The 13,428-nt window shown below is 36.9% G+C and overlaps 2 protein-coding genes across 3 annotated transcripts in view; one reads left to right on the forward strand and one right to left on the reverse strand.

Annotated features, from left to right (window-relative positions):
• The window catches only part of COLEC11 (collectin subfamily member 11), a 334,707-nt gene that overhangs the window by 126,975 nt on the left and 194,304 nt on the right, over positions 1-13,428 (forward strand). The gene's annotated exons all lie outside the window — the stretch shown is intronic.
• The window catches only part of EIPR1 (EARP complex and GARP complex interacting protein 1), a 73,443-nt gene that overhangs the window by 6,665 nt on the left and 53,350 nt on the right, over positions 1-13,428 (reverse strand). The window contains exons 6-9 of one of the 2 annotated variants that reach the window (XM_013172578.3): positions 12,549-12,685; positions 7,996-8,163; positions 6,531-6,698; positions 6,423-6,446 (exon numbers count right to left, since the gene is read on the reverse strand). In XM_013172578.3, coding sequence (XP_013028032.2) covers positions 6,423-6,446; positions 6,531-6,698; positions 7,996-8,163; positions 12,549-12,685 — 497 coding nt within the window. The remainder of the gene's footprint in view (positions 1-6,422; positions 6,447-6,530; positions 6,699-7,995; positions 8,164-12,548; positions 12,686-13,428) is intronic. The other variant, XM_013172579.3, reaches the window with a different exon arrangement.

A 13,428-nucleotide genomic window follows, 5' to 3' on the forward strand; every position in this document is an offset into this window, starting at 1 on the left:
TGTAGGTGGCTTGGCCTATTGATTCCTAGATAGAGAAGTCTGACTAGAACTTTATTTGATGAGTGTCCTTGGTAATCACTTGTTACACCTGGCAAGCTTGGTATACTAATTTTCTTCCTTGTCCAAAAAATCTCCCTGCCCCTTAAAAAATTCCTTGAGTTTCAGGTTTTCCTGTAGTAAAGATATATTTTTTTTTTCCTCTGGGCAGATCTAAGTACCATTTTCTTTTATACATATATATATATATATACACATATATATGTGTGTTTGTGTGTGTTCTTGCACTGCGTCAATTGACAAGGCACCAAACACTTATGCCATCAAGTATTCGTACTAAGAAATGTGTAATCTCTACCTACATCCTGCATAGATTTAAGACCTATGCTAGACAGAGCTGAAACTGGACTGCTTTCTCTTTGTAGTCTTATTCGTATTGCACGACCCCTACCAGCTTCTCCTACAAAAGGAGAAGAGCTTTCATTTTACTAGATAACATTGAGGTTAATTGTGTTACTGACTTGAGAGAGAAGCCTGTTAAGCTTTGGATAATTGTTTTCATGTAGAGAGCTGTTATTTCCAATTACTGCTCATGCTAACAACCACTTAAGTTTGCAGTGCTAGAGATTGTTTTGTCACCACAGTGTTTAATAAAATATGTTTTTCAGAGTCACCAAAAATCATTAATTCCTTATCACAGTCAAAGTTAAATCCTCTTTAATATAAAATTTCTGTGAAACAGATGTGATTCAACAGAGCAGCAACATGTACTGCAGCCTCCAAATGAATCCTGAAGACTAAATGCACATCATTGGACTCTAAAACAAGCCCAGCAGATGCCCTTTTCCCTTTAACTGCAGGGAAGAACTTTGCAACTGTAAGAGTGTTTCTGGTAAGCTCAGACAACACACTAGCTCATTTTTTACCCTGTTAAGGAAGACAGAATTCAAGGCTTTTTATACTGGAATGCAATTTCTATGTATATTAATTAGCCATTCATTCTATTGTAAGCCTTATTTTCTTACACAAAACACAGCCTTCTGAACTGCGTCTACATGAAAAAACATTAAAAACAATAAATGCTTATTTTTAATATATTGGGTTGCATAGTTGCCCTACTATGAAATGTAAATTGAGAGTATATCTGCTGATGAAAATTAAAGAAAGAAATAGAGTTTTTTTTTCTTTTTTTTTTTTTTTGAATTCAAAGTAATCTAGGAGCTGGAAATTGCTGCTGCACTAGATTTGGCCCAGCTTCCTTATGCATCCTACCAAGTAAAGTGCCAAAGACTGGCATTCCCCAGAACAGCAAGTGTTTAAGCTGTTTTAATATTTTTTTTTGTTAGTCCTATAGCATGATCCTACTCTAGAATTTCTAGAATAGAATCTATAAATTCTAGATTTGAGTCATAAATATCACAAGCAAATTATCATCACTGTTAACACTATTGGCAGCTCTATGAAAACATCGCAAATGCCATCCTTATGACTGTTTGACAAACATTTTTCAGAACAGTAATAATGACAAAGTTTGCTCTCCTGAATTCACAGATGTGTATACAAAAGTGTTAGGGTAGATCACATAGTCTATATGTATTATGGTGAAATTATATGGTTTACTACTCAAAATGCCCCAAACCACCATTTCTATCACAACAGTAGAAGCCACCACCTCCTTTAGATGAAATTTTGAACAAAATCTCTCTCCACAGAGAGGCCAGACACCATTTGCTCTCTGCTGCATTCCAGTGGCTGAAGGTGTTCCTGTACTTAAAATCTCATTAAAACTTCACTATTCCAATGAGTTACTCTCTACCAGGAGAGTATATACCAGCCTCTCAACTTTAAAGGCAAAATGGCGAGAAGTCCTCATGCTAGATTTAGCTCTCTTCATAAATATATATATTATTATTATTATTGACAGTATGGCTAACATTTATAGTGAAAAAGATAGTAACATAACACTTTTGGGAAAACGCTAATAAATCTATTTCCTAATGTGAATTTCTGGTATGATCTTAATTGGATAACTAATAAAAGGATAAGCTTTGAACCTAACTTGCGAAAACATAGTATAAGGGAGAAGGCAGCCCATGATTGATCAGTAAAGATGGCCACTAAACTGCAGAAACTTGGTAGTTTTTGTTGTTCTATTAAAAACGGCAGAGTAAAATTAGAATGAATGTCAGACGGATTTAATTAAACTGAATATAGACTCTTTCATTAACAAAAATTTTGGATGACCAAACAGGAAATAAAGGATATAAGACAGTCACCACCTCCCTTTGGAGGAAGATAGTTCTTAGTACTCTGCAGATGTCTAGAAGGGAACTGACAGACATCTTAAGAAACTCTAGAATTAAGGCAAGCTCATTGTTGCAATGCCAGACTGCAAAACCATTAAAGGGAGGCTGAGGAGAAGCCAGCCTCAATCACACCCACAGAGGCTGAACAACCCCATGCTTCAGATGTTTTGTTCAGAACATGCTTCAAAAGACACTCCCCCGCATTCCTACCCAAGGTTCACACACTAGCTTTGTTTTGGGGATAAAAGCAAAATGCACCCCAAATCCTTACTTCATCTGTGCTATTTTTGTTTTGTACGCTTCTTCCCACATCTAGGTTAACATGCTAGAAATTAAGCCAGAAGTACAGTATTTCATTCTTTCTTCCTATGCTAGCTTTTTGCCATATTTGAAAAGTGCATTAAATTATCCAGATCATGAAATTGACCAGAATACACCATAGCACTCCTCTAGCCACATGTCTATGCCTCCTCCCTCTGGAAACCTTGGTTCTCTTTTTAAGAGTACCTGTTTTTGGCAGAGTGCTGAAGCTTTGCCTGATTCAGTGCAAGGACAAAACACTGTTGGCACATTCATCCTAGATACAAAAGGCAGTGTATGCACAGCTAGCATGTTTTGGAACAATCAAAAAGTCAGTGGGAGGAGAGAAAACTCAAGAATACGGCTGATGGCAAAAGACAATTCTAAAGAGAAGAATCAGAAGACTCCAAAGATGATTCAGAAGGCAGCAAAGGTCCCTAAGCTGCAAACAGACAGGGGCTGGAAGCATACCCAGGGGAAGTATCATCTCCTTTTCCTGTTTTTGTGTTTCCTCTTGGCCACGATTAGAGACATGATACAGGCTAGGGAGACCTTTGATATGATGCAGTGAGGATGTTCTTCCGTTTTTATGACTGATGAGAGAAGCAGCAACAGTAGCAGCAGAAAAAGCAGGAAGGAGACCACAAACTAATTGCTCTGATCAGAATCAGCAGTTGAGAGGAAATCAAGGTCACTCAATTGTGATCAGTGACAGAACCTCATGCAATGTCCTAGTTTTACTGCATCTGTAAGTGTGCTCTGGTCTCCAAGATGGGAACACATACATTCTCAAGGTGGTGACACATACATGGACAAGCACCCAAAGGAGAAACCTCAAAGAGCAATTCCTTGATAAGAACAGATAACAGCAACTTTGTGTGCGCTGCCTATTCATTCCTCAGTAAACTTATGTTCCTCTCTTAAAAAGAAAAATATATTTTTAAGTTTTGATCCTTAAAAAGTAGGCATTTACTACAGAAAAGCTAGGAAAAATAAATGAGTGGTACACTCGTGTAATTCTACGGGGTTGCACAATGCAAGGTTAAACTGTTACTTGCTTTTGTCTCCAGCCAAGAAATACATTAACGCATAGAAAGTTTACTCCAAAATATCTTAATATGTTAAAAATTAACTTGAGTTTTTAAGAACTCAGAAGTCTTAGCTGTTTAGAATTGTATTACAAATCAGTATATTTAAAATGCATGGATTTTTGCTAAGAAAAAAACACCTTTGAAGATACAACTGGTATATACTCTTCATTTGTACATTTTTATATTTAACCCAAGGAGTATATTACAAGTTATTTTAGTCACAATGCAAAAAATAGCCTATGAAGAAACAGCCTTCTCCCTTCATTCGCTTAAAAGAAGGTTGAAATATGAAGTGGAAAGTTGGTTGCTCAGTCTCAAGTTGATCGACTGGAGATACTAGTTGTACAGACGCTTCCTCTTCCTGGTGTATTTCATGATACACTTGAGAATATATATATATATATATATGTATGTATGTATATATGTGTATATATATATTTAAGATTTCCGTGCTATTTAATAGGAATAGAATGAATAGATGTTCTCCTAACAGGTAAAAATGAACCTGGTAAGGATATAACAACTTCTTGAAAGAAACACCTTCCTACTCCCCAAAACCTCCAAGCACAACCCAAACCTGTTTTACAGAAGACTCTGTACCCATAGAATGGTACAATAGGCTCTTCAAAAAGGTCTCCAGGTGGGAAAAAGGTACTAAAGCCTAAATATTTGGCAGTAGTCATTGACTAACAAGAAGTATTCCCAACAGCTGTTATGCCCTGTTTCATTACTGCACTCAGAGCTAAACAGACATTCATCTGGCAACAGTTCAAGGCTGGTGAGTACCTTGCAAACATCCTCCCAGCTCAACTCATAACAAGGAGAGAAAGCAGAAAGACAAAACTCTTACAGTACCAAGTGAATGTTACAAAGGCTATTGTGCTTTCACAGGTTTTATAGAGAACAGGCTAGCAGCTGAAAAGCACATATTTAAAATTCTTTATAAATGAAGAATTATTTAGTCATTATTGATGGTACTCTTGCAGCCTCTGGGAAAAGGTGAGGGCTCTGCATCATCACTATACAAGTCATTTATGATGTGGTTTACATCCATCTCATAGAAAAGATGCTGTACTTTGTCGTATTTTGCATATTACTGGTTTCAAAAATTCCTGTTCTAGAAACAACACCTGTATTTTAATGAGGCAAACAACAATGCCTACAAGCAACACAAATTCAGAACAACTCTGGATAACCTACTATACGCCATCTGTCAAGAACACTATTTACATGCGGTGTTTTTTATATCAATGCAAATCCATCATATACACATAAGATTCCGTAACCTTTCTCGCTTCCACTAATGCTATTTATATTCCATTCAGAACAAAATGAATTTAAATCCCAAGCCAATGGTAAGCCACCAAAAGATACATATTTGTAGTCCTGTACTATAGTCACATTCTAGATAGTAAGTATGTACTGTTGATGTGAGCAACTTCCTATGCACCTGAGTTGATACCTTTATTCTCAAGGTACTTATATTACCAACTGATTCTAGAGACATTTAGCATTTATTAAATATATAAATATATATAAATATATATAAATAAATATATAAATAAATTATCCATTCCTATATGTGAGATAGCTTATTTAATAAAGTTTCCAGTTTCTTTATATGAAGCCAAAATGTCAAAACTAGTTGGAGCAAAATGATGTCTTTATTAACAAAAGGTGCCAGAGCAACCTTAAAAGTGCAACTACAGACATAATCTAAACTTCGAACTTTAACTGAAACACCTGAAGAACACAGCTGAGTAACTGAGGGATCCTTTTGCAACTTCCTTATTCCTCATCCCATCTGACCGTTCCTCATTTAAAGAAATGCTTCAGGAGTTAATCTGCCTATTTCATTGCAAACACTTTTACATATTAAAATAAATCAGCCAACTTAAAACAATTGCTCAGTGCAAGCAGTGAGAACATATATATGCACAGTTGCAAAGAACAGAAGAATACAGACTAAAGCCAGTTGGCCTCAAAATATTTTACATGAGTTTCAGTACCATTACCCTTGTTTTGCAAAGTAAGAGTCTGCTGAAGATCACCATGTGCGCTGGTTGTAAAATTAGAAAGCGTCATTCCATGCTAGATCTACAGAGCTCCCTCTATACACATATATATTCATACAGAAGAGGAAAACTAACATATATTGCACAATGAAAAGATTGATATGATTTTTGCATTTCAGTTAACTCTTCACACAAAAAAGCCCCACTCTCCAAAATACACATGCAAAATATGTGACTCCCCACACACCCAAGTGAAAAAGTGTTTACAAATGTTCGCAATAGCATGCATTATTCTCTACCAACAGAACTGAAAACAAGTTTTTCTTTTGCTTGATGGAGGTCTATAAAATACTGGTTTCTAGAGCAGTCAAGATTCTTTCATTAAGCATGAAACTTACAAGAACTAATGTATTTGTACTTCCATTTCTCTGACTGTATGGAAGATCACCACTAGACTTGTTTCCTACCATATACACAAGAAAAAAAAAAGGCAGATTTTCAACTCTCATTTAACACAGATTATTATATATGCTTTACTTGATCCAGAGCTCCCTTAAGATGATTTTTTCACTCATCCAACTGACTTTAGGACTGGTTCTTAGTAACACCATCCCCCTTTCTACCGGTGAAAATACCGTGATTGTGCCAATTCAGTTTAAAGAGTGGATTGCACCCAAGGCTGAGAAAAGAAGAACAAAGTAGGAACTACTTACCTGAAAGGCCTGTATACAAAAATCCTAGTCAGCAAAGAATAGCATGTTAACCATTACAATGAAAAGACAAACTACAAACATCTGCATAAAACCCAGGAAACTTCATACTTCTCTTCTTGATGCTGGTCCTCTTGATCACTCAGTTCATCATCATCTACCATATGCCCAAATGGTTCAGAAGAAATTGATACCATATTAGACAGTATAACTCTGCTATCGCTGCTTCCTGTAAGGATCAGCTGATCATGAGAATGATTGTATCTGACATTCCAGACCCTAAAAAAAACAAAGAACAACATACTATTCTTGACAGGTTGAGAGTATCAACGTTGCTTAGAAGACTTCATTTTTAAAAACAGAATTAAAAATTGATCTTTGATTTGAGTGAGGTAAGTATGCACAGAAGTGAAATGCCTCATTCCAAAGACTACTTTTTGCCTTGTTCATTTGGCTTTTAAGCTTCCATGTCATTCGTTTTCTATGTTTATCTTTAAAATTCAACAAACACATTTTGAGAAAAAAATCCAAAACCCAAAAGATACCATTCAGTGATATAATTCCTTGAAGGTACATGCCAGTTCATTGTTTAATAAGTCAGAAAAATATTTAAGTTCTAAAAATAAAAACATCCCCAAAGCAAAATACAGATTAGAAGTGATCTTTTAAATAGAAATCTCAAACATTCTAACAGTGAAATTTAAAATAGACCCTAAAACAAAAGAAGGATTATATTTTTCTTCAACTTCGACATTATACATATCAACTTAATACTAAATGTCTTAGGGTTCTTGTTTTATTATTTTCCTTTTAATCTTCTTGGGGGAAAAAAAAAAAAACACATATATGCTGTTTCTGTTAATTCACATCTTCACTCCCGTCAAAGCAGCTTCAGGGTCCAGATTTATTTTGCAAGAATTACTCCAACTGAACTTTTATAAAATATGAATTGTTCATCTTGTCTTAACCATAGAAGTCAACAAGTGTCAGACAAGATTCTCTCTTTGCTCCAGCCACAGGCCAGAGCAGTAGATAGAAGTTCTAAATACTACCTTAGAGGTTTTCTGTTTTGTTTTGTTGTTGTTGTTTGTTTTAAATCACTTGCTCTGGCTTAAGGGATGCAAAGAGCATAAAAAAGTGAGGCTGCATTATTGCACATCTACCACTCTGCATTGGAAGGATAGATAGATAGATGGCAGCTGCTGTAACCAAAACAGCTCAGGGGCTTCTCTGCACATCAGGTGCAGCAGATAAGGCTCAAGTTGGGAAGGCACAGCTGTATCCCAGCTGGTCCCTACAAGCCAAGCTCTGTGTTGTGCTTCTCAAAGGTGTACCCTATCTCCCCAACGTTAACAACACTTTCTTGCCAATTACACTAAAACATTGTCTAAACTCTTAATTTACAATCACATGAGGAACATTCACATGTTAAAACCTTTCCTCTGTGCAGAAAAATGATTATTCACAATAGCACAAACATAGTTAGGTTGCATTGTTCCTAAACGGTAAAATAATTAGCTGAATAAATTACATAAGCCATCCACCCACAACACAGCATGCAGATAATTTGTTCTACCAGTGGGAATGCTCCTCTAGTGTCTTCACTGGTTCAGTGACATTTCTTGTGTCCCAGAATTTCACCTTGCAGTCATCTCCACAGCTAGCCAGGTAGTACTGTTTATTGGGATTAAAGTCGAGGTCTCGTACCAGCTGTCCATGTGCATTTTCTATGCAATATATCTGTCTGTAAAACACATTTAAAAAATTAAATGGTCTATAAAAAGCTAACTGCACTCCACTGACAAGAATCTGTTTCCCTGGAAACTTGCATAATCCCCTTAACACCCGCAGACCTTGAGTTCCCATTGCTAGTGCATAGTTTGGGGGAAATCCCAGCTGTTAACTGCAGTGACTCGTATAGATTTCTCAGCTTGCTTTGAAGTTTTCCTCTTTACTTGTTTGTATTAGGATCATCTGGAGCTAAAAGCAAACAAGATCCAGATTATTCTAGTACAGTTCTCTAGCAACTTTACGAAAATTCTGTGACTAAACCACAGTATGTTCAGATAAGAGCTTCTCTAAGTATTTATACCAGTTCTGTATTTATGACATGTTCTCTGTGTAAGAAAAGCTGAGATGCAAGGGAGGCGATATGACCAAAAGATCTTTACTGCATTATTCTGAATTCACCTTCTTAAGCTCTGGCATTTAGCATTAACTCACCTTTGGCCTTCATACTGCTTGGCTGTGTTTATGTGCTTCACGTGAACCACTTCAGAAAACAGTACTGCAGCACTGACAACTACCTAGCATCCTTATTCAAAGCACTCAAGCTACATCATTTTGCCTCACTACCTCCCCCCTTAAATTTGCCTCTTTTGTTTGTTTGTGCTGCTGCATCACAGGCTGGACATCAGGAAGAGGTTCTTCACAGAGAGGGTTGTCGTGCACTAGAACAGGATCCCCAGGGAGGCACCAAGCCTGTCGGAGTCTAAGAAGCATTTGGACTGTGCTCTTAGTCATATGGTCTGAATTTTTGGGTAGACCTGTGTAGAGGCAGGAGTTGGACTCAATGATCCTTATGGGTCCCTTCCGACTCGGGATATTCTGTGATTCTATGATCACTGGCTTTGTTAAAAGGCTGTACCTGTTTCCATGACCAATGTCAAAACCACCATCTACCAGGGTTCTGCTTAGATCTGAGTCTCCTACAGTCTTCACAGTACTTGTACAGAGAGATTTGTTTTGTTTGCTTTGTTTTGCCCCTTTTTTTTTTTAATGAAAAATGTTTTCCTTTGGAAAACGAGGACTGACTAAAAGTTTGTATTTCCTGGGCCTTATATAGGTTCTCCCATCAAGAGCAGAGGAGTCTCTTGTTAGCATCTAACTATTAATACAAAACAAAAAGCAGAATCGGAGAATCATGTAGGTTGGAGAAGACCTTCTAGATCACCAAGTCTAACCATCAACCTTAGCTACCATGTCTCATCACTAAACTGTGTCCCTAAGTGTCTCATCCACACATCTCTTAAATACCTCCAGGAATGGGGACTCCACCACTTAACTGGGCAGCCCATTCCAGTACTTGACCACCCTCTCTCCATTAAGAAATTCTTCATAATCTCTAACCTAAACCTCCACTGGTGCAACCTGAGACAGTTTCCTCACATCCTATCATTTGTCACCTGAGAAAAGAGACCAGCGCCCTTCTCGCTGCAACCTCCTTTCAGGTAGTTGCAGAGTGATGAGTTGTCTCCTCAGCCTGCTCTTCTCCAGACTAAACAGCCCCAGTTCCCTAAGCTACTCTTCCTAATTTCTGTTCTCTAGTCCCTTCACCAGCTTTGTTGCTCTTCTTTGCACTTTTCTTCTCAAGCAAATCAATGTCCTTCTCGTAGTGAAGGGCCCAGATCTGAACACAGTACTCCAAGTGTGGCCTCACCAATGCTGCAAACAAGGGGACAGTCACTTCCCCGGACCTACTGGCCATGCCATTTCTGATGCAGGCCAGGATGCTGTTGGCCTTCTTGGCCACCTGGTTACACTTCTGGCTCATGTTCAGCTGGCTGTCAGCCAGCACCCCCAGGTCCTTTTCTGTCAGGCAGCTTTCCAGCCACTCTTCCCCAAGCCCATAACGCTGCATGGGGTTATGACCCCAGTGTAGGATCTGGCTCTTAGCCTTGTTGAATGTCATGCGATTGGACTCAGACCATCAACCCAGCCCATTCAGATCCCCCTGCAAAGCCTTCCTACCCTCAAGCAAATTCATACGAAAATTCATACGAAGAGATAAGTATATTATGCCTAGACTAACCTCTTTCCTGACAACTACTGCAATCACTTGGGATAGAGGATATCACCTAGATATTCAACTTCAGAACTCTTCTTGAAGGTTGAGAGATTGAGGATATCACTGAGGTATGTCTTCCTACCAGCTATTCTAGGGTCTGAATTTCACATTTTCTTTTCATTTCTTGAAACTTCATGGGAACTTTTTTAAAAATTTCAAGTATGCTTGGAACAGTAAAACACTTTTTCCCCTCACTATTGCACTTTTCACTTCATTCTTGATTGCACTACTCATGCAATGTGTCAGGGTTTAAAAAGAAATGCCGTTCTCTGTCTACCCTACATTCAGTTATGTTTACCACAAAAGCCTTTATCCCAACTTAACTATTAGTCTGAACACTTGATCGATCTCTTTCCTTCCAAAATACAAATATTCTCTTTCACTCTATCATCTTACCTTCAGCAATACAATGTATATTGAACTTCCCACTAATACCATAGATAAGTAGAATTACACCAGACCACACAAACATTTCCTCCAGCTGTTTGTGCCCCCTTCTCATATACTTTTTTTTTTTTTTTTTACAGTCTATCCTTGGACTCTGAATTTCCCTGATATAATTCTATAATTCTCTCTAAAAATCCATTCAGCCTAGTGTCTGACTTGTCTACTTCACAAACACTTCTCTGATTAAGTTTACTAATGATTGCTTCCTAGTCTACTCTAACAGTCTTCCTGCCAACCTCTTGTTTTTTCCCTTCCTTCTTTGCTACATTCCAAACTATTTACTCTATCTTACAGCTATCATAACTGCACTCTCACAGAGGTGGCTATTCTAACTACTTTAGAAGCTCTTTTCCTCTTTGCTGGTATAGCAAATTTTCTGACCTTTTTGGTTTTTGCATCTTATACTGCCACGGTTTTTATATCCCTGACTTTAAACACCTACCTCTAGCCCAGCAAGTCCTTATCAAATATTTATATTATTCTAGACATGTTACAGTGTAAATGGAGATGAGACATTCTTGCATGTATTTTTTCCAGTACATTGCAAACAGCTCTTCTCTTAAATTTGTTCAAGGACAACCTAATATGAGCTTTGATTAAAGTAATCAGAATTGTGGGGTTTGCTTTTGTTAATCAAACTATCCCTTCATTGCAGACCTTGTTAATATCGGGACTATCTTTCACACAAGTTACTCAGAGAATTTAGTTAATACAAGATCAGAGATGCAGAACATGAAGCACATTTCACAACGTTTAACATTATCTACTTAGAAATAGAGGGTTTTATCTTAGGGTCTGCATGCTATATGACAAAAAAAAGGTTTCTCCTTTGACCCTTCCTCTCTTCTATGTTTCATTTTAAAAAGTCTTCATAAATGAGCATATACACAAGTTAGATTTTTATATATCCTTTACAGGGCAAAGAACAGAACTTTCAAATACAACAGGCATACAACAAGTGACTTTTAATGATTGTATTTGTATTTTTAACTTTTATTTATTAAATTAAACAAACCTGTTAGGCAGAAACACATAAGGCTGGAAAACATGGGGATTTATTGCTATACCCCTGAGCTGGCAGGAACCATAGAACTAAATTTAAAGTCATCCCCCTTTAAGGCAACAGAAGTTATTACAAGACATCAGTCTTCTCGGTTTAGTGATAAATTACTATGTGCTAAGGGGATAAAGCGTATCTTAAAAAAGCTTGCACAGGGTTTAGTAGTCATGGCAACAGATGTGCACAACATCACTCCTTTGCTTATCAAAATCACAACTACACAGGGGGGGAACACCATATTAGGTAGACTCAAAGCCTTAATTAATTTGGTTATGATTTTGATAGATTCAGTAGTTTCATGTAACTGGTATGCTAGAGTCTTCAATATAGCATAGTACACTATTTGTTAAAATCAGAGAAGTGAAGAGTGAACTTACCCTGTGAATTACCTTCAGAGATTAAAGTTACCTTTATAAAGTATGCTACGAAGACAGTTCATAGCATAGTCAGGACTGATGGTAAATCCTGATTTTCAGTCTGAATTACACAACAGCTTCATTCAGGTAATGCCTATGTATTGAACAAGTCATCTTGGGACTAGTACATAGTTGAGTAAAATTCAATATACAAGTTAGAATTGAAGCTCAGGGAAAAAAATGAGAAAACCCTTTACTAAACTGTGAATACATCAGCTATGTAAGCCCAACCATTCCGTTTATAAGTGATAGCTTTGCCACATTTCTAATCTTAAAAAAAAAAATGTTAGGAGCAATGAAAAATCCATCTCCAAAGTAGACTGTCTTTTTCTGAGAACAGGACTGCAATTTTTCATTACCTCATGCTTCGTGTATCCCATCCTCGAACAGTGGTATCATTGGCTGTTGCAATCTGTGTACAATTGTGGTGTGGACTCCATCTTCCAGAAGTAAATTTTAATTGTCCTTTCCCTTCCAAGGCTGCAGAACTAGAAAGCTTAAAAAATAAAAAATAAAAAAAGCTAGCAATGTCTCTAAATGTAAAGATGCAAAACTAAAGTGAAATTAGTTCCACTGAGGACAAAAAACTGCACAACAGCCTAATGTTTCAGGTGTAATACATTAGCAAAATCCTAGGATAAAACAAGGTAAAAAGTTAGACAGAACTTACCTTGTATCTCAAGGTAATTTTTACAAAGGCTTATACAGTGTAATATATGCAGAAGCATTAGTAGTGCTATGCTTCTTTATAACCTAAAGCAGTTTCAGATCCGAATGCGTTGAAACATCAGACAGATAATACACTGCAGACATTTATAATATACATAATATATTATATAAATATATATATATTATATAAAGTTATATAAAGATAATATACACTGCAGACATTTGTGGCTGTCTTAAATGAGCAAATAAGCACATGCTTTTAGTTTCATGATCAGTCATACAAGACTCATGAAATGGGTGTTTTTCCATATGAAAATGCCATATTTTAACTGCAGAAAAGAATTAGCATCAAAAACTATTCGATAAACATATAGCAGCATTTAAAAATAAAAAAAAAAAAATCAAGACCCATGAGCCCATGTCATCACATACATGCTAATCAAGATAATAGAAGGTACTAGATCACAATTCTACAAACTGTAAGAATTAAATGTTTCACAGTTCAAGGCTTGCACGCCATGAACAGACAGCTCTGCATCTCCATACAGTTAGTAAAAGGAAGGCAGGAAA

Source organism: Anser cygnoides, chromosome 3 (genome assembly GCF_040182565.1).
Source record: "Anser cygnoides isolate HZ-2024a breed goose chromosome 3, Taihu_goose_T2T_genome, whole genome shotgun sequence".
Lineage (NCBI taxonomy): Eukaryota > Metazoa > Chordata > Aves > Anseriformes > Anatidae > Anser > Anser cygnoides.